This window comes from Arvicola amphibius, chromosome 8, assembly GCF_903992535.2.
Source record: "Arvicola amphibius chromosome 8, mArvAmp1.2, whole genome shotgun sequence".
NCBI classification, from domain to species: domain Eukaryota; kingdom Metazoa; phylum Chordata; class Mammalia; order Rodentia; family Cricetidae; genus Arvicola; species Arvicola amphibius.
In genome coordinates, this window is record NC_052054.1 from 27222325 (window position 1) to 27242696 (window position 20372).

At 44.2% G+C, this 20372-nt stretch overlaps 1 protein-coding gene across 1 annotated transcript; it reads left to right on the plus strand.

Moving 5' to 3' along the window:
• The first annotated feature begins 200 nt into the window (after nucleotides 1–200).
• On the plus strand, nucleotides 201–12534 carry LOC119821608 (p53 apoptosis effector related to PMP22). The gene is made up of 3 exons (XM_038340743.2): nucleotides 201–573; nucleotides 9084–9224; nucleotides 11088–12534. Exons 1-3 carry the CDS (start codon nucleotides 360–362, stop codon nucleotides 11312–11314), a joined length of 582 nt encoding a protein of 193 aa, XP_038196671.1. The 5' UTR covers nucleotides 201–359; the 3' UTR covers nucleotides 11315–12534.
• Nucleotides 12535–20372: the final 7838 nt, after the last annotated feature.

Below are 20372 nucleotides of genomic sequence, written 5' to 3' on the forward strand. Positions count from 1 at the left end.
CACACAGCTTAGGGCAGAACACAGGCTGGCGCTGGAGTGTCCACAGGTGTGTGTGCTGCGTTGGCGGCGATCGGGTGGGACTGCAAGCGGCGGGAGGGACAGGCACGCCCACCCTGGCGCTGAGCCCGGGGTTGGCCTGAGCTCCGCAGTCCCGGTGACCCGGCAGGTCGGGGCGGCGCTCTCTGAGTCACCGGAATCTAGGTGTGGCCCACACGCCGCGCCCCCGCCGCCAGCCCCTGGCCGCGTCCTGGAGGGAGCCGCCTCTTCCTTTAGTTGCGGTGTCCGCGCTCGCGGGGGGCCACTCTCTGCCGTCGCCGCCGGTGCCCCTCGCTCCTCCGCTCCTCGCCGCCACCGACGACATGCTGCGCTGCGGCCTGGCCTGCGAGCGCTGCAGGTGGATCCTGCCCCTGTTGCTGCTCAGCGCCATCGCCTTCGACATCATCGCGCTGTCCGGCCGCGGCTGGGTACAGTCGAGCACCCACATCCAGACGTCCTCGCTCTGGTGGAGATGCTGGGACGAGGGCGGCGGCAGCGGGTCCTACGACGATGGCTGCCAGAGCCTCATGGAGTACGGTGAGTGGTGGCCGCCTCCAGGAAGCCCTTGGGAGTCGGACCTGTGGCAGTCGCTGGCGCCTGCTGGATAGGGGTCAGAGGTAGTGGCTGCTTCAAAAGTCCGCTCAGGGCTCAAACTCCAAAATCTGGCTTGAGCCAAATGAAGCGGCAGTTTTAGGCGACCCAAATCAGACTCAGACCTGAAAGAGACAAATCCAACTTATTTAAAAATAATATTTGTCAGTTACCTGCGCAAGCTGAACAGCCATTGCAAAGTAAATATTAAAATAACGTGCCAGAGTGAATGCATTCGTTTCACTTCATCTAACTTAAACTTTTTTTTTCCTCATGAGAAAGTCCTTTCAGGCAAAGTTGGAGCAGCTATGATTTCAATAGATACTTCAATACCTCAGCTGGTTCGTGTTCGCTCTTGTTCTGGGGAGTGGCCTTAGTTGAAGTGTGGCTGTTAGGGACCTTTAGCTGAATCTGATTTAGAATCGGAGAAGTAAACACGTCCCTCCAATGGAGTGGTGTTGGTACTTTTAACACATCGCGGTGGCCTCCGTTTGCCTCTGCCGGGGGAAGCCCCGACACTTGATTTAACAGTCGTTAGTAGTTCTTGGAAGAAAAAGCATTTTTCTTCCGGAAGTGGATGTCCCTCTTGTTTAGGGTAGATACAGTAATGACTGGCAGTGTGTGGGGCGCAAGGGCTCCTTCAGCTAATGCTTTCCTATTTGTTTTTATCCTTTTGAAACAGACAAAAGCAAGTTACTTTTTATCCCCATTCATTTTCTAGTTTCACCAGAAGGTGACCCTTTTGCTGTAGCGGCCCACCCAGGGCTTCCCAGGTGCTGTTTGGCTTGGGTTCTGGGCCCCTTATCAGCTGCCTGCTGCAGCTTATTCCCCAGAAAGGGAGGCGGGTGGTAAAATGAGGAGACCTGCCACTGTTCCTGCTTTCTTTTTTTAGTCTTGGGCGCTCACTAAAATCAAACATAAATGCTTGGCCTACAGGACTTCGTACCGCTACGAATCTTTTAGGTTCTTACAGGGACTGCGTCGCCTTGGAATAACCTAGCTGTATCTTAAAATGCACTCAAACTTTCAGAGGATTTGAGAGGTGTGCGTGTAGGTTTTTTAAAATAGCTCACGCCAAGGCTGATACAGCCCTGAGGGGTACTCAGTAGTGGAAATCAGCTTGCAGAGGCAGGACTGGCGTTCTTGCCGGGACATGATTTGGCCTGCAGGGCCCTCTTGTGAAACACACACAATACCGGCTCCATGTTTCTTGCCTTATAGGGTGAGCTCATCTTTTAGGGTGTGCCGGCTCTAACCTCAGGCTGATGTGCTACTCTGTACATCTAAAGGGAAAGGCAAGCTTTGGTTCTAGCTTGTTTTTTTTTAACTGTGAGTCTGAAGCATTAACTTTTTTCTGCTATAAGCAAACACCCACCCAGAGTTGTTTGTTTCAATTCACTCTAGAAATCAGCCTTACACAACCCCAGTTTCCCAAAGGAATCTTGGGAAATTGATCAGTACATTCATGATTCACTGCCTGGTTTTGAGTGCTAGGCGATATGTGTCAAAATGATTTAACACTTGAGAGTTTCTCTATCACCTTTGCACAGGGGATTAAGTGCCCATGTTGTGGTAGACACCGAGATGCATATCTCCAATGGAAAACTGGCCTACTTGTCAGGCTGTGGAAGGAGACAGGAGGTGTGAAGCCATCTTCAATGTCCCCATCTTCCCATTATAGACAGGGATGAGTTTACATATTCTTACTCTGCCCACTCTGTGGACCGCTGATCACTTTGCTACACAACTGTAAAAGAACCATGTGTCCTACACTTTCGGGTGATTATCTGGGCAGTTGGGAACTTGATAGATCTCCAGAAAGCTTCAGTGGGGCCTTGCTGTCAACAGTATGCTGGCAGGAGCCCATACTGTGTGGGATGGACACCCTCCCCCTCCCACAGTGTATGAGTGCTGCATTCTGTATGGCAAGGAACAAGGTGGATAGGCCTGTTTAAAACCATATCAGTATAGGACTGAGCATCGTGTGCCTCTTGCGCTACATGATTCTTAGTAATGCTAAAAAAAAATAATGTTTGTTTGAAGCTATCAGCAAAGCAGAATGTTCATTATAAAGTGTTTGACAATCATTTGTTGCCAAGTGATATTCATAACATTAAGGCTTTTGTTTTGGTAGTAAGGACTGGTTATTTTGGTGATGTTGACAATAATTTTAAAGAATATGAATGCTTTATAAAGACCAATGATTTCTTAGGGGCAAATGAATATATAACATTATTATAGTCTTTGTTATTGTTAACATTTTAAGAATTGTGGATTACAAGGTCTTCTCATCTTTTTCTAAATAAATAAAGAAGCCAAGTTAGACCCTGGATATTTTTTGTGAGAGCGGCAGCTAAATTGATATTTATCTTAGCAAATACTTGTTTGAATGTTTCAGTTTATATTTATCAAGAAGAAGATGAGAATCTAAATTTACAATTCAAATGATCATCCGAGCTTCTCTTGTAAGCCAAACTCAGAATAAAACTTCAGCGAGCAAGCACACACCGCACTTGCAATGCCGGTCCTCCTTTTCCAGTGTAGAGAATATTTCCACAGGAAGGTATTCTAAGCTTCAGCTCACAGACTTCAGATCCCAGGCAAGCTCTGGCTCGTCAGGGTGGAGGACATGGGGATGAGCTACGCACCAGAGGGGGAAGGGCGGTGGAAAGGCAGTGCCTGCCATTTATACTCGGAAGCATGGAGCCTCGGCTTTACCAAAGCCATCCCTTGAGTCCCTCAGTGCGCACCCAGTGTTTTCCCTAGACACCGCTTTTCCACAAGTCAGAGAATCAGACTATCCTATGAAATCTTTTAAGATCATGGAGTACCCTGATTCCTAAAAGTACAGGCATGAGAAAAATAAGTTCAAACCACTCATTTATATTAGGCTAAATTCACTGAAGGAAAAGCCTTCATTCTGAGACAGTGCTCTTGCTTTGGGGGTGATATGTTGGGTGGGGAGGGGTTGTGGGAAGCATGCTGGGATGGGAGGGGTGGGGGAGTTTGCTGGTAGAGGCGGGTAGGAGGCAAGCTGCTGTTGTTTGTGATGTCAGACTAGTAGATAGATTTCATGTGGCTGCATGTACGTCTGCTCACATTCTTAACAGCAAATTGAAGGGTCACCCAGTCCTTTGATGGACTAACTTTAGAATGCACACTGATGTGTAAACTCTAGGTGTTGAGTACCCACCATACAGGCTAGCCTACTTACTGTCTGTTTGTTCCTGTTGCACCCTAGAGAACCTCAGTGCCTTGGCTCTGCCCCTAAAAACACAGACTTCTGAACCTGTGGGATTAGAAGGGAACGAAAGTGATGGACCTTCCGGTTTTCACCAAAGTCCCGCAATTAGTACCCACGACCAAGCCGCTTCCTTTTTGAGGACTTAGTTCTGACCCTTGGACAACGCTACTTGGTTACCAGTAGCTGTGCTATGAACACTGAGAAATGTGCTCCCCTTGCTGTCCGGCATTCAACTAATAGATTTTAAATATTTGAGGGTCTTTGGGCTGCAGTAGGGTGTCATTTCCCACTTCTTACAGGAGTTCTGTAAAAATCCAGTGGGAATTAGTCACCGCCCAGCTGGATTTCAGGAGAAAGTGTCAAGTGTGCTACTCTCCATCAGCCTTGCCTGTGGCTCTCCTGCCATTTCTCTACAAGGCCAGCCATTCCTTACTGCCTTCCAGAACTTCTGCAGGATGGTGACCTGGTCCTATATACTTGCATTTATTAGGTCTGTCCTTAATTATCATAGTGAGTTTTGTTCCTCCAGTGTTAAAATCAGCAGCATCTGAAGGACCCGGGAGGTCACTGGAGTCCTGTGTCTCAACCCTACCACATGGATAATCTGTGGTGTAGCAAGTTCCCTGGGAGTGAAAACAGGGCAGGTTTGGGCTGTTGTTGCAAAAGCTTCCAAGTGAATGCTATAACTCTAGCTACGCCATTGCCTTTATCTCCCCATTGAATATACAAAACAGTATTTTATATGTCATATTCACCTGTGTTTCCTTAATTATTGTAGGATATTTTAATTTTTAAAATATCCAGATTTTACTTCTGCCTGTGAATGGCATACAGGATCTCACAGAAACAGTACGGAAAGTATCTCCTAATAACTCTACTCCTCTACGTAGGACCTTTGATATTACTGGTTGAAGAATCCATGTTCTAGAATGTACTTGTATGTGCTAGTATATACTTATATGTTCTAGAAAGGGACCTCACTTCAGTTTGATGACACATTCGTGCCCTCAAAGTCTTAAGCAATGGGGTGGACCACACAACTATTTGGGTCTATTTGATCCACATGTAAAATGTATGAAGAACATACCAAATCCATGGAAAGCACTAATTTGGAGGTGGGAAGGGAAATTAGTGAGTTTCTAAAACACCTACTTACAGATTAGGAATATCATCAATAATTTTCCCTTTTCCTTGCTTTCTTTCATAGCATAAACTTTGCAAACTTAAGACATGCACAGAATCCATCTATGAAACAGCAGATCGCTCTTCCTATGAGAAAACAAAGCAAATAAGAAATTCCTACCCAGAAACACTTTCTCTGGAGCCCCGTCTGCTTTCATCTTCCTGCTTCAGATAGTCAATCACATCCACACAGCTAGGAAGGGTGGTAAAGCTTGGTGTGCAAAATAGTTCAGAACTGATAAAGGTGAACCCTGTGAGCCAACAAATCACGAAAGAGGGAGGTGAAGGACATGTTTTGAAGATGGCTGTTTCTCCTCAGTGTTATTAGCTGAGATGTCATTGGATCATTGTATAATGCAAAATAGAAGCAAGTTCCCAAAGACTTGTGTACATCTGTATATGTTAAGCTCCCGGGCAACTGAGAGCAAAGGTACCTGGAACACAAGTATTTTAGTTTTTTTTTTTTAAATATATACAGCGATGCTGTAAGTGATACTGAAGCCCCTCTGCCCAGCAGCACTCTTCTCAGACAGAGCATTAGGTCTTGACCCTCCCGCTCAGACCTGGGAAGGCCCCTCTCCGTTCCAAAATAAAATTGCTGTTGACCTCAGAAGGCGTGCTGCCTTGCTAAGAGAAGTCTATCCTGTATCAGCTAGGATCTTTAAAACCATGCCAAGACTTCAGTCTAAATGATAGTTAAATGATTCAGTGTGGGTTTTGCCGTGCTGCAAGGAGCAGGTTTTACATGTTCTGCAACGGGAGTGGCTTTTCTCAAGAGAAAATGTTGCTCAATGTTCCAGTTTGATTTTCTTTAGACTCAGCATTTGAAGTAAGCAGGACATTAACTAATTGGTTTAATAGGGAAAGTGCCCCAGATGGTCCATTTGAAGTATGCGTTCACCTGTTGGTGTCACATATGTGTATTAGGTTACTAGTAATTCTTTCCACATCCCTGAAATTAAGTGTGAGCCACACTTCAGTTAAATATCAGAGGAAGAAGTCACAGCAGTAGCCTGTCTGTGTTACCCTAATTGTCCTCAGATGAACACGTAAAATGAATATGGCAAGATTACATAGAACTTATTTGACTAAACTTTCAAGACAGTCCATGATCAAGGCAGTTCAGTTATTGACATACATTTCTTGCTAAGAAATGTTTCTGTTCTTATTAAGATTAGATGCTGCTATCTGATGCGCTGTTGTGTGTTTGCATTCTCTGTGTGCTTGTGTAGATGTGTTGCCTTTCCTGACTTCATAGAGGGGAAGTATATTTTGCTTTTTCTGAATGCAACAATTGATTTTATTGAACTGAGTGATTGGTAGTAGCTATATAAACAAAGAAACAAATAGACTATGTGATACCAGGTCACATACTGAAACCTATAAGCTTTGGGGGGTAGCATTGCTTCCATTTTAATAAAGCCTAGTCATCTGAATTCTTATTCTCCGTCTTTAGTGTGCTTACAGAAGGAAATGGCAGAGAATAATGGCAGAAGAAACAATATTTTTTTTTCTCACGTGCAGGGTCTTGAATTGGTCCTGCCACCACCACCACACATACACATAAACACACACTACATGAAAGCAAGAGAGACTCTTTAAAAGGAGGGAGGGGAAGCAGGAGGAAGCAGAATAGTGAGGGCGAATGTGAGAAGCATCAAAGATACAGGTGTATGGAAATGGCATGCTAATTCCTACAGTTGTGTAGCAACTAAAGCAAGTCTTTGGCATGCATGGAAGAACCACAAGGTTAGTAACAATCGAGCTGCCTGAATCCTGTCTTTCAAGCCCTGGAGGTCTAGGGGAGGCATAGGAATCTGTATTTTAATAAGCACCATTGCTTAATATGGCAGTCTGGTCTATAGGATATGCTTAAGACTATCATCAATGAATTGTCTACCAAAGCATAGCCCTTTCTCATTTAAAAATCCCCTCACACAAAGGACAAGGCAAAAGTGAGAAGGGAGATATTGAATTGTATATTCTGACTTTGGCTTCATTCATGTGTTTTTAAAATAAAATATTATTGTGTGTCCCTCACCCTAAAATCTCTCGCTGATCTGAGAAGAAGAGCAGGACATGGAGGGAAGCTGTAAGAAGTGCATCTCTCAAACTGGGTCCAAGCACATGGCATCCCACTCCCTCTGTCCCCACTGCTGAGGGGACATTTGTAGGAAAACACGGTATTGGAAGACATAGAAAAATGTCTGTTCCCCTTTCTCATGAGTTATGCCCCAGACAGTCATGCAGCTGAGGAAGCCCTTCAGGCCATGAGGCCGATGGAGAGGGAGTGAATGGGAAGTTAGACCACATTTGTGTGTAGAAGAGAAGGGTGGCAAGCTGGGTGAAACAGAACCTTGGAATAAGGGTGGCAAGCTGGGTGACACAGAACCTTGGAATAACACAGAACCTTGCCAGTGTGGAACAAGGTGAAAATCTGAGGTTCTGGGTAGACACTATGAGAACAGAAGAGGAAGTGTTGGACAAGGGGGGATGGAGAATTACCAGAGAATGATTTGCGCTCCAGTGCTCATCCCCACAATTTGCAGTCAGGCGTTCTTAGGCTGAGTTCCTAAATAAAGTGACTGGTACATGCCTAGCTGGCAGAGGCAGAGTATCCATGAGCTCTGGCTGCCTCTAAATCCCTTGCTTTTGCATGAGCCATTGTTTGACTCCGAGTAATGAAATGGCCATGCATAACACGCATAGAGTGAGTGTATTGTTAGCTGTGCTGGATTCTAGCAAGAAGTAGAACCCAGGGAAGGGGCACGTAGCTCCCCTTTAAAATTCAATGAAGTGTGAAATAAGAACCTACCCAGATGAGTGGGTAAGCAAAGTGTGGGCTATGAGTACAATGAAATGCCCAGCCGCAAACAAGAACGAAATGCTAATTAAATGGCTCATCTTTCAAAAGTAATTTGTTTGGTGAAAGAAGCCAGTCACACAAGGTCACAGAGTGTAAATTTCCATTAGTGGGGAATATCTAGCGTATGCAAATTAGGAAGACAGGTTAGTGGTTGCCAGAACTTGGGGTGGGGGTAGTGAGGAGCAGAATGGGGATGATCGCAGATTGCAGGGTGGTTTCCTTTGGAAAGGATGGAAATATTCTTCTGGACTTGTCATGTTGATAGCACGGCTATGGTACAGCCAACACAAAACCAACACCCAACCGCAGGATCGTGCACAGTTTTTGAAATGTATGTGTTGGGCTCAGGAAGGGTAGAAAGCCAACTAAGTATTTGCCATGTGTGGGGACCCTCTCTTCTGGAGTCTACCAGTATGTCTAAATTAGAAACGAGAGTGGTGTGAGCCTTCAGAAGTTGCTCTGAGGAATGGGTGCGTATCCTAATGCTAACGACTAGCTCTGGACACTGGGTTGTGTGTGAAGAGACAAGGAGTCAGTGTGAGCTGAAGGATAAAGGTTATTGAGTTGTTCGTGCTTGGCTGGCGGACCTTCTCATTTCTACACCTACAGAAGAGCTCAGGGGCTAGTACTGCCCCTATAGGCCCTTCAAGCCTAGAAGTCAGTTTCTGCCTCACCCCAACTCTTTTTAAGACCAAGGTCAATGATGAAGAACTCTTGTGGAATAACTTGTGAATGAAGCCAGATGTTAATATAAACTAAATAATAATCCTTTAAAAGAAAGCATTTCTGAAAGTGTGTAACTTGAATTGTTCAGTATAAAGAATGTTTATCATGGTCATGTTGTATGCGGATCTGGATGAACTTTTAAAATTGACCTCTTTATGTGGAAACTGTGCCAAGAAGCTGAATTTGCATTTTAGAGATGTAACCATTACCCCCAAACTTAGGGGGGACAAAACACGTTATTAATATTCTCCATGTGAATTACCCAACTTCTCCTTGAAGTGTGGAGTTACTTAAATATTCCCAACCCCTTCACAAAGCAAAAGAAAATCCCTTTCCTCCCGCAGAACTCTGTCCTGGGGCTGGGGGGTCAGATGATTTGATTAGCAGTTTGGGAGTTGGCATGTCCATCTAACAAGTGTCTGTGACTCTGTCTTGCAGCATGGGGACGAGCGGCTGCTGCCACGCTCTTCTGCGGCTTCATCATCCTGGTCATATGCTTCATTCTCTCCTTCTTCGCCCTGTGTGGACCCCAGATGCTCATTTTCCTGAGGGTTATTGGAGGCCTCCTCGCCCTGGCTGGTAAGATAGAGCAGCACCAGACCTCATTTGTAATCAGTGGATGTGGGGAGAATGTTCAATTCTGTCTCTGTGGATGTTTATGGAAGACCTCTGGCAGTTATATTTTCTGATTTGTTCTCAGAAACAGGTCACCACAGGCAAAAATACAGGGGACAACTGTGTTTGGGGAATCTGAGTCCCTTTCCCTGTGATTCAGAAGGTCTTCTGTTCTCTGGATTCAAATGATAAGAGTTGCCCCCTTATGTTTCTCTCTCTTAAGTATCCCTATCCACTAAAACCGACCCTGGAGACCAGGACTGTGTCTGTCAGGGAAGTACAGTAACCTTCAGAGTGGTCGCTAGCCTGACCTCCTGTGAGCTCCATGCTGAAGGGACCAAACGTCCCTGACCTACTTTACTCTTTGAAGGATCTGTGATACGGTAGGACAGGGTGGGGCTAGACCTAGAGTCTGTAGCACAAAGCCTGTGCCGGGGACCTGACTCCAGCAGAAGTGACGTGCGGACATGGAGTGATGTAGGCAGATAGAACTCAGGGCACACCTTTATTAACAGAATGCAAGGTCCTGGGATTCAGGAGTAAAGACTATATGAAGTTTCTGGAAAATGCCTGTCAAAGTGATGTGACCAGCTAGATTCAGAAGTGAAGCTTAGTCCCTGGAGAGATGGCTCAGCAGTTAAGAGCACTGGCTCCTCTTCCGGAGAACAGAGGTTCAATTCTCAGCACCCACACATTGGACTGCAACCTTCTGTAACTCTAGTTTCAGAGGATCCAATGCCTCCTACTGGTTTCCATGACACTGCATGCACGCAGGCAAAACATCTACAAAAATAAAATAAAATCACAAAACAGAAAGTAGCAAAATTGGGATTTCTGAGACCAAAGAAGGTGTTGGTTGATAGGATAAATCAGGCCATAAGCTTATTTCTCAAGATACCAACCAAGGACCAGAGGGAAGCCAGGGCAAAACTTCAGCCATGAACTGGGAGAGACAATTTATGTAGCCAAGGTTGGAAGCAGGCCAGAAGTTCCATGACTATATAGCTCCCATAAAATCAAGCATGCACCAGGAGAATGATGTTAGTGCCATGTATGAGAGAGAGGGAGGGATGGAGAGTGGGAAAGAAGGAAAGAAAGGGAGGGGAGAGAGACAGGAAGAAGGGAGGGTGAATAGGAAACCACTTTAGTGTCTATCTGGTGCTCTAGAGAGGGCTTAAGATGGCAGAACAATGGTATGGGCAAGGAATGGTTTCATCCAGTTAGATGCCCAGCATCACGAAGTGTGATCTCCTGCTTGCTTTCTACCTGGTATGTATGTGCATGACACTATGGATTCCAGGGATCTCTGACACTCCTGGTTTGGCTCATGATTAGCAGATTCATCTAATCGCTAAGCATCCTTATAGAGGGACTATTATAAAAGGGAGAAACTTGGTGAAGTGGGTGTTGTTACTGTGTGTCCTAGCTGGCTGTGGTAAATACCACGACCAAAACCAACCTGAGGAAGAAAGGGTTTACACAAGGTCAGGAAGGGAAGCCAGAGCAGGAGTTCAGACAGGAACCGGAGGCAGGAATCTAAAGCAGAAATCATGGAGGAACGCCACCTACTGGCTTGCTCAGTGCTCAGCTTGCTTTACACAACCCAAGACCACCTGCCCCTGTAGGCCGTGCCTTTCCACACCAATCATTAATCAAGGAAGTGTCTCACTGACCTCTCAGGCCAGTGGGATGAAGGTGTTTCTTGAGCTGAGGTTCCCTCCTCCCTTGGAGATTGGGACTTGGGGGGAGTTGACAAACACTAACACTCATTCGCATATTTAGTTATTTGTACCTTCATACTCCGAGCTCATTTTTCCTTCCCTTTAGCTGTGTTCCAGATCATCTCCCTGGTGATTTATCCAGTGAAGTACACACAGACCTTTGACCTTCATAGTAATCCTGCCGTCAATTACATCTATAACTGGGCCTATGGCTTCGGATGGGCGGCCACCATCATCTTGATTGGCTGTTCCTTCTTCTTCTGCTGCCTCCCCAACTACGAGGATGACCTGCTAGGCAATGCCAAGCCCAGGTACTTCTACACATCTGCCTAATGTCAGAGGGAGACCCCAAGAGAAGCCCTGCTGCAAGATGGGTCCTGAGGAGGAAACTGTTCCCCGAGTCACAAGGAACCTATGTTTGGGCAGTGTTCATATGATCAGAAATGCTGGAATAAATACTAAAGAAAATGCTTCGTAAATAGTGTTAAGTTTCATGTCCTGTGTGTGTCTTGTGAAGTTAAAAAAAAAAAAAGACTTGTTTCTGTTTGCTGGTTATATACTAATTTCTCCTTGTATCAAATCTATACCATTTAAACCGCGTTTGTTAAAGAGCATGCGTGTGAAACTTAATAAAGTGGAAATGAGACGGAAGCTTTTGTTTTTCAAGTTAGAATGGATTGTTTCTACTAAGGGCTAAGGAAAAAGGGGAGCTACTGATAAAAATTTCAATGATCAAATACCCTAAAAAGTAATGCAAAGAACACAACAAACTTTTTTGAGTTTTCGGTTACATAAAGAAGCAGAATGATGACTCTAAAGCTAAATTTAGATTTCCTAAATGAGCATCGTCAGTGAGGTTTGCTTGCTAGTGTTTTCAACAATTGCCGTCTCCCTAAGCTTTGTGCTGACTTGCTTTGATGTGTGGGAAAGTATTCTAATAGGGCCAAAGCAAGTTACAATAGTCAGGCCGCTGTTACTGCTGAACTGCTATAGCGAAGTTCCCTTTTTGAACGTAGTTTAGGGGGGTAGGGTGTGGGAAGAAGCCATATTGAATCTGTACAGTTTCGTGTCTATATATTCAGAACCAGCACAGACCAGATGGGAAGAGGAACAAGGGCTCCTTCATCCTGACAGGTGGAGGAGATGAGGTCGAGTAGGAAGGAATTGGAGGGGGTTACTGTCCCAGTAATGTCCTTTTTACATCCTGCGGAGAAGAAATGTCAGTTCCTCATTTCAGCCTTGACTGGGCCCTGCTGAGGGTCAGCTGGGATAGATTTTAATTGTAGCAGAAACCTAAATCGAATGAAAAACCTGGTCTTCCTTAAAATGTCTGATATGATACATACAACTGGAGAGTTCAGGAATGAGTTTCTCTGCATAGACACTGGATGGGCTGTTATTAGTAGTGGTTTTTTTTTTTTTTTATCATTTGTACTTACATAATGGAAACTAGCGTATTTTATACAGCAGATCACTATTTTGTAAGTTGCAGCAAAGGCAATTGCAGTTTTCATTTCCAGCTTCCCCCAATAAACCAGGTGTTCAAATCCTGAGTCTGGTTTGTAGTTTTTTTTTTTATTGTTGTTGTTGCTAATTTTCCATCTATGAGGGGTATTGAAAATGTTTTCAATGGGTAAGGACATTAGACAAAACAAAGTCTCCTATCTCACTTCTAAAGGTCTTGTTTAGGTATTCAATTACATTTTTAAAAGTTCATCCTGCAACTTGAATCTGGAGTACTGTGCTACATAAGGAAGTCATTGTCATAATTGTCATAAGCTCTGCAAGCAGCTTCCATTGAACACAATTATATCCCATTGTTTATTTGGGTTTTGGTTATAAACAATCAGTTTGTTAAGCTTAAACTTAGATAATTCAGAATACTTGTGAAGCCAGTATCTCTCTGCCTCAACTTGTTTTTATCATTTTTGTGCATCTTAGGTTTGGGGTTACCTGTCCCATCATCTCAATTATAGTTTTTCACGTATTAACAAACTCTAAAAGTCTATGTGGACTTCCTCTTCAGTGAGCGATCCCATGCATGCAGACATCCAACAGCGTCCTTCAAGCTGTACCAACAGTGAGTGACTGCGACTTATTGTTGACAGGTTCAGATCCCCAGATTCACTTGTGTGGGTTAGTTGAAGGACCACCCCTTTCTCATCTCTGGTCGTGAGCCTTCTCCTTGTGATGGGCCCTCTTCTATCCAGGGAGTGAAGATGGAAGGCTCTGTTTTCCCTGCCCATCTTCCCGTTCAAGTATTTCCCCACATTGGTTGAAAGTTAGTCCTACCACAGTGCCTGTGAAGTGTGAAGCGGGCAGCAGACTAGCCAGCAGAAGGAGAGAAACATATTCTGCCTTCCTGCTTCTTTTGGCTGGTTGCTCCTTGGCAGTGAATTTTTATCTTATCCATTCTGATATATGAAGTAAGTATTTCATCATATGCTTAATGTGGTCTGGGTAATAATTTACACCATGTTTTTTTTTTTTAAAAAAAAAATCTAACTTTTCTGTGACAGGTTGAGCATTTGAATTGGTAATTAGTGCTAAAATTCCCATCTTCCAAAGCAATAGCATAGCTATTTTAAGAAAATAATGGACATAAAGATGAACAAACTTAAGTCTGTGTGCAAAAAAATGACAGATTACAAACTTGTCCGGAGCACACACTTTGAGTTTTGACCTGTTTGACTTGTTTCTTCCCTTCCTTGATGGTAACACACTGAATTTTAATGATAAATGGCTAAGGGAGAATACAGGTTAGAGGGGGCCATGAGTTGCTAGGACAGAAACCTTCTGCTGGAAACACTGGAGACAAAGACACCTTGAGTGTCATTTCTTTCTGAACGTTCCATTTCTTGCACCCCTACCCAAGTACGCAGGTCCTCCAGGTCTCTGAGGTTCTGAGTCCCCATGACAGATCTACAAGAAGCACAAGGCATAGTCTCAAGAATTCTGGACTGTGAGGTTCTGAGTCCCCATGACAGATCTATAAGAAGCACAAGGCATAGTCTCAAGAATTCTGGACTGGCTGAGAAATCACGTAGAGTCCAACAGTGCGTTGTCTGAGATTTCCCATAGCGAGGCTGAGGTAGTTTTTAGTTGCCTAATGATATTGAGTTACCGCCCTTTAAATAAGCAGAGCTGGTTCTCAAACGATTATCTCATGCACACACTGAGCACTCAGATGTGCTAAGTGCCGCTTGCTATTGACTGTAACAAAGGCATAGTACATCGAGGTCCTTTGCTTTCCACGTAGGCGGCTGGGTAGGGTGATTAATTCAAGCTCCAAAACTATATACTGTGGAAAGAATGGCCATGAAATCCCATGGGAGGCCAGAATCATACTGACTCCAGCTTGGGTTTCCTCTAAGTTTCTGAGGGATATTCCTATGACTTTAATAAAACTTGCATGTTGAAAACCTGCCTTGCTTTCTTAGATTCTCCCAGAAGGGCCTATGTGAGTCTGTCCCCAACTGTGGCTCTTGCTGGCTGTGCAGGCGTGGGTGGGTCATTTCCTCAATGGTCTCAGGTATCTTCATCTGTATCAGGAACTGAGCCCAAGTCCCATGTTCACAAGCACTGTACAATTACTATTTAGTTAATTTACTCACTCTTCTAGGGGAAGGGGAAAAGGCTAAAGTGAAGCCAATTTTTTTTTTTTGTGTGTGTGTGTGTGTGCTTTGTTTCAAATGCTTTTCATGAGTAGGCAGACTAGTTAAAATCACACTACTATGGTGGCGGGAATTTGTTTTTTTTTTTAATAAAAATAAAAGGTTATTTATTAAGATGGAAGTTTTCGACTATGAACTGAAAGTTTTCTATTCCAGATACTGAAGTAGAGTAATTTGTTGCGTTTTAGAACAGGAATCCATAGTGAGAGGGACCTGCTAGCTGACCACACATCTTCATCAAATTTCTAGAAGATGAAGAATGAGTGGCCCTGGTCGCTGCAGCTAACACACATGCCAGACCCCTCAGATTGTTGAGAAGCCATAGCTCTGACGCTCCGTGAGCCCCGAAGAGGTGCCCAGTGGCAAGTGTGGAGGTAGAGAGAAAGAGAGAGACCACATGGCGGTGGGGTGGGGTGAGAAGAGGGAGGGGAAGGTGGAGAGTGTGTAGTCAAGTGGATCGTTAGAGGTCTGCTCCTTGGGCTTCTGCTAGTTGACCTAACGCTTGCTCCAAATTCTCAGAGTGGGAAGACCGGCCCCAGGTATTTTCCTGTAGCTAAAACCCAGAGAGAACAATCAGCCTGATTAGCTTGCTCTGTCCTAATGACTTTCCACATACTAACCATATAAATTTCCCCAGACCCTCTCCTGCAGATGGCATTTTTCTTACTGGTTCTGTGGGAAAAAAAAATGAAACCATGTTACTTGGTGAGGTAGCTTTCCAAAGGCCAGACAGCTCGTAAAGAGCAGCGATGACAGTAATCATAAATGAGAAGAAGGAGCCGGGGCAGGGTTTAGCAGGGTAGGGCATGGAATTAGCATTGCGTGGGTGTGTGCAAACCTTGCTTTCCTTCCCTCCTATGGCTTTGGCTCCCTTGATCTCTCCTATGTCATGCAAGCAGCAGGAGTCTACCTGGCTCCTATGTTTGGGGACATGTGCTGGAGAAGACTAGGATCAAAAGAGTGAAGAGCCATGTCTGGGTGGCAGCGGGTTCTTCCGGGAGTGGTGTGGATAAGTAAGTCAGTTAAAGGCAATGAAGGGTGTGTGTCTGTAAACAAATGACCCACCCAGGACCCTGACGTCTATGCCCCACTGCGGCAGGTGAGAAAGTTCACTTGTTTTAGAATGAGTGTTCATCGTTGGCTGCCTTTTCCTAGTGCCCCTCTGTGACTGGACCATGTGAGTCATCACCTTGAAACCTTACACGTAGGAAGCCCTTTTCCAAAATATCCCATGGGTGTGGTTGAAACTGGTGCATGCCATCTTGATCTGGGAAGCCTGGCACTTCAAGCTCCCCTAAAGCTTACTGAATTATGTACTATATATAATGATATATATTGCTTTTCCTAAGGGGCTGTTTTAATATTATGTATTATCTGATCCTAACTGGAGTATAGTTTAGTTTTAGACATTAAAGCCAGAGCCATCCATAGGCTACATTAAATTGTGTGTTTTAATTATCATCTATAGAGTACTATGAAATTTATGTTGCAGAAAACATCTTACAAACACAGGGTTGCCATATAGATGAAACAGAGCACATAAATATAGTTGCATCATACCCAACCATTTTGGCTTATTTACATCACAGAATATTCCTGATCGGAGTTAGAAACCCAGCGGGGGTGGGGTTGTTTTCCCTTTCAGGTACATTATGTCTAAATCTTTTGCACCCAAATACTCAAGAAGAAAGAAAATGTGTAAATTATAAATAGATGGGTACTCAGGGTCTTTGCTTTTTGAGCTGAATTTTAGGCAAGCGTAGGGTGCTGTTTCTAAATGTCACAATTCCTCATAGTATCTGGGTGTATGTGCTCTGGGTGTGGCAGAGATGAGTTGAAAGTACCTCAAGTGTGGGAAGACAGCCAAAAGGGAAAATTAAGTAAAACTCAAATTCAAGTCATGTTGACGATCTTCCTCTGGTCTCATCTGAGCTTCAGTGTTTGTTTTTAAGAGCCCGTTCTGCTTAGCCCTAGAAATAAGTAGGAAACAGGGGAGAAAGAGTGAAGCAGGGAGACACACAGACAGACAAACACAGAGACAGATGAAGATAGAGACAGACAGACAGAGATGGACACACACACACATACACACACAGACAGAGAGAGAGAGAGAGAGAGAGAGAGAGAGAGAGAGAGAGAGAGAGAGAGAGCTTTTGAAGATAATTCTCCTATGAAGAAATGGAATCTTGTCGATTTAAGTACATAAGAGTATCTCAAGGATGAGTCATCACGCACTCCTAATGAGTGGTTGTACAAGGGTTTGAGCAGCCAGTTTTTCCAGTACAAAGACTTGTGATAATTAACCAACAATTCGCAACTGCTTTCGGCTAGGTTGCTCTTAAGAAGGAACACTTATTTAAAATAAAAATGCTGGACTTAATCACTGAACGTGATTGATGGGTGAATGAGGTTTTGCAAGCAATTTCCATATGCGAACCGGTTTCCGAGGATTCTACTCTCTTGTTCTGGGGAGATATTCTTGCATTGAAATCTTTCTGTGAAAATCTGCGTTTCTGGGGGCTGGAGAGATGGCTCAGCGGTTAAGAGCATTGCCTGTTCTTCCAAAGGTCCTGAGTTCAATTCCCAGCAACCACATGGTGGCTCACAACCATCTGTAATGAGGTCTGGTGCCCTCTTCTGGCCTTCAGACATACACACAGAAAGAATATTGTATACATAATAAACAAATATTTAAAAAAAAAAAAAAAAAAAAAAAAAAAAAAAAGAAAATCTGCGTTTCTGTTTGCTACCCTGCCCAGCTTCTAAAGTCAAGTAACATATCGAGGCCCAAGGCTTTCTCAAGAAAAGCAAAACAGAACAGAACAACAAAATGAAAGCCTCCCATCTAATCTCATGCCAGGACGCACGATGAAAGAGAAGCTGGCACACTTAGGAGGAGCTGGCATTTGTTGTATCTCTGGACTAATGACCACTTTTGAGGATATCTAGATATCAGCAGTTGGCTACAACAAGATAAGTGATATCAATATGATAAGACAAATTCTTGGCAGGTCCCAAATGAGAACAAATGTCCTTTATCCCCCCTCTCTCCCATAATACTCCATTGGTCACACAGCATAGGTGACTCCTGGCCTCACTCTGGAATGGTCTTCTTGGTAAAGCTTGGAAAAAGGTTGTCATTCCTCTGGACCAATGCAGCTGTTCTCCTAGAATACCTAAGGCTGGAGTCTGGGTAGCCAGACACCTCAGTAAAAGTGTCCAGACTCCAAAATGAAACTTCATTAGAGAAAGAAATTCCTGTGATTGCTCTATGAAGTCGGTCAAGTTTTCTTCTCCGGTTTACAGTCTCTACTTGTTAGCTGGCAGTGGTGACTTTAATCCCAGCACTTGGGAGGCAGAGGCAGGCAGATCTCTGCGAGTTCAAGGCCAGCCTGGTCTACAGAGTGAGTTCCAGAACAGCCAGGGCTACACAGAGTAACCCTGTCTCAAAAACAAAACAGCAACAACATCCTCTACTTGTCTCTTCCAAAATTCTGACTGTGAACCCAAAGAGGAGGATTCAGTATGAGGGTGAGCAAGCCTCTCTCATTCCATATTTCTAAACTCAAACTCAAGCTCGTCACAAATGAAACCAGAGGCAGAGTCAAATCTTCTCCCTTGTCCTTTGTACATGATACAGGAATCTAGGAGAAGGTGTTACTAAAAAGCAGGAAGAAAAGAAAAGAGTAACGGAGTAGAGCTTTGTGGTATAGGCATGTAATCCCAACAACTTGGAAGGCTGAAGCAGGAGAGTTGCATGTTCAAGGCCTACCTGGGCTGTAGAGTGGGTACAAACCAGCCAGAGTAACTTAGCAAGATACAGTCTTACAAACAATCAATCAGCCAATCAATGTCATTATCATCACATCAGCATTATCATCCCCATCATGAAAGGGCCGGGGTTTATAGCTCAGTGGCCGAGCGCCTACCAGAGCACACACCAGGCTTGAGGTGTAAGCAAAAAGGAAAGACAGGCCACATGGAGGCACCTCCATTCCCAGTGCTGCCCCAGTAGGTTTGGACTGAACAGGCTAATATAAAGTTGCCAAGGCAACTGACTGGTGCCCCAGAGCCCTGGTGATGTCCCTGAAACTCTAGGTGTCTCTTTTGCTCTTGTGTAGCAGAGCCCTCTTCTAGGGTAAGTGTCTCTTTTCCTCTTGTGTAGTGGTGCCCTCTTCCTTCTCGTAAAGCTGAGTCACTGCCAACAGCCATTACGGTTCTCAACCCTGTCTGCTGCTTCAGCTCCACTGGGCTGGTGCAGCGCTGAGTGCTGGGTATACATTGTGTCTGCCTGCTCACACTGTGTCACTCTCGGTCTTTTGCACTTAGAACAATTTTCCAATTCTAAGGCTGATTCTAGCTACTTTTGTGCTTTAGGGAGTGTGTGAAGGGAGCACTCTGTTCTCACTGCAGAGGATTCCTGTCTGACAGCAAGCAGTTGAGAGAGGCCCTGCTGGGGCCCTGTGTTTGTTTTGGTAACACAAGCAAGCTCTTTTCTCTCCACCTGGGTGTCAGTGAGTCATCCCTGCATGAGGCAGGCCTGCCAGAGGACAGGGCAGACAAAGCCTGTGTCTAACCTTCTAAAGTACAGTGTCTTCTGGAACAATGTTGGCATTGATCTGAGAAGCTCCATCATTGGCCAGTGATAATCCCAAAGAATGCTCATGTGGCTTTTATTCGGCACCAAGCTGGCAATTAGTCACAGGCATCAACCGACAGAAACTGTCGTCATTTTCTTTTGAATTCTACAAATGCTTGTAAGAGTTCTGCAGAAAAAGAAAAGCCATGGTATATAATTATGAACCAGTATTTTCAGTACAGGAAGAAATATTAGCTTTTCCTTTCTTTAGATGAATGAATACCAAAAGCTCTACCTCCCCCCAAATCTATAATCTATGCTCATAGATATTACTAAAAAAGACTCTATGGTAGGTAATAAAATACCAGTCATTTCTACTACTACTTTTACCTCCACAGAAGTCCTTTACTATGTTATGTGTCAGGCATGTTTCATTGGACACACTAAGTAAGTACATTACTATTCTCATTTTAGCGTGAGGGACGTGTGGCTTTCAAAGTAAAACCAGGAAGGTATGATTCCATATTGGATTGTCTAACTGCTATATAGACAGCTTTGCAAAATACAGAGACAAAAAAAGATATAAAGGCTTTTGTATTGTCTTCTTCAGTCGTACAAATTTTAGTACTGTTAATACAGACAGAAAAGGAAGATGGGCCTCATGGCACAGGCCTGTAACCCTTGTTGCTCAGAAGGCCTGCGTAAGATGAGTGCAAGTTAAAACCTGCCAGGGCTACAGAGAGAGTTCAGAGCGAGCCTGGGTACCTTTGCAAGACCCTGTCTCAAAATTAATAATAATAGTTCCAATAGCCATAGGGCTAGAGCTAGAGCTTATCGCTAGAGCTCTTGTTTGCCAGGCCCTGGCTTCAATCCTCAGTATTGCCAAAAACAGAGAAAAATATTGATTCCACATAGAGGTTCATCAATTCCAAACTGCTCAGGGCATTCCCATGGCTCACTTACTGAGTGCTAAATAAAATAGAAGTGATCAGGAGGAGGCTCTGATGCCTATGCATGTTTTTCATGATTGTTAGCAATACATGAACACTTCCAAAAAGAGCAGGTTGATTTATTTGAAAGCTGATTCTAAGGAAGGATTGAGAGGAGAGCAGGATGGAAAAAACCTAAGTCTATGCCT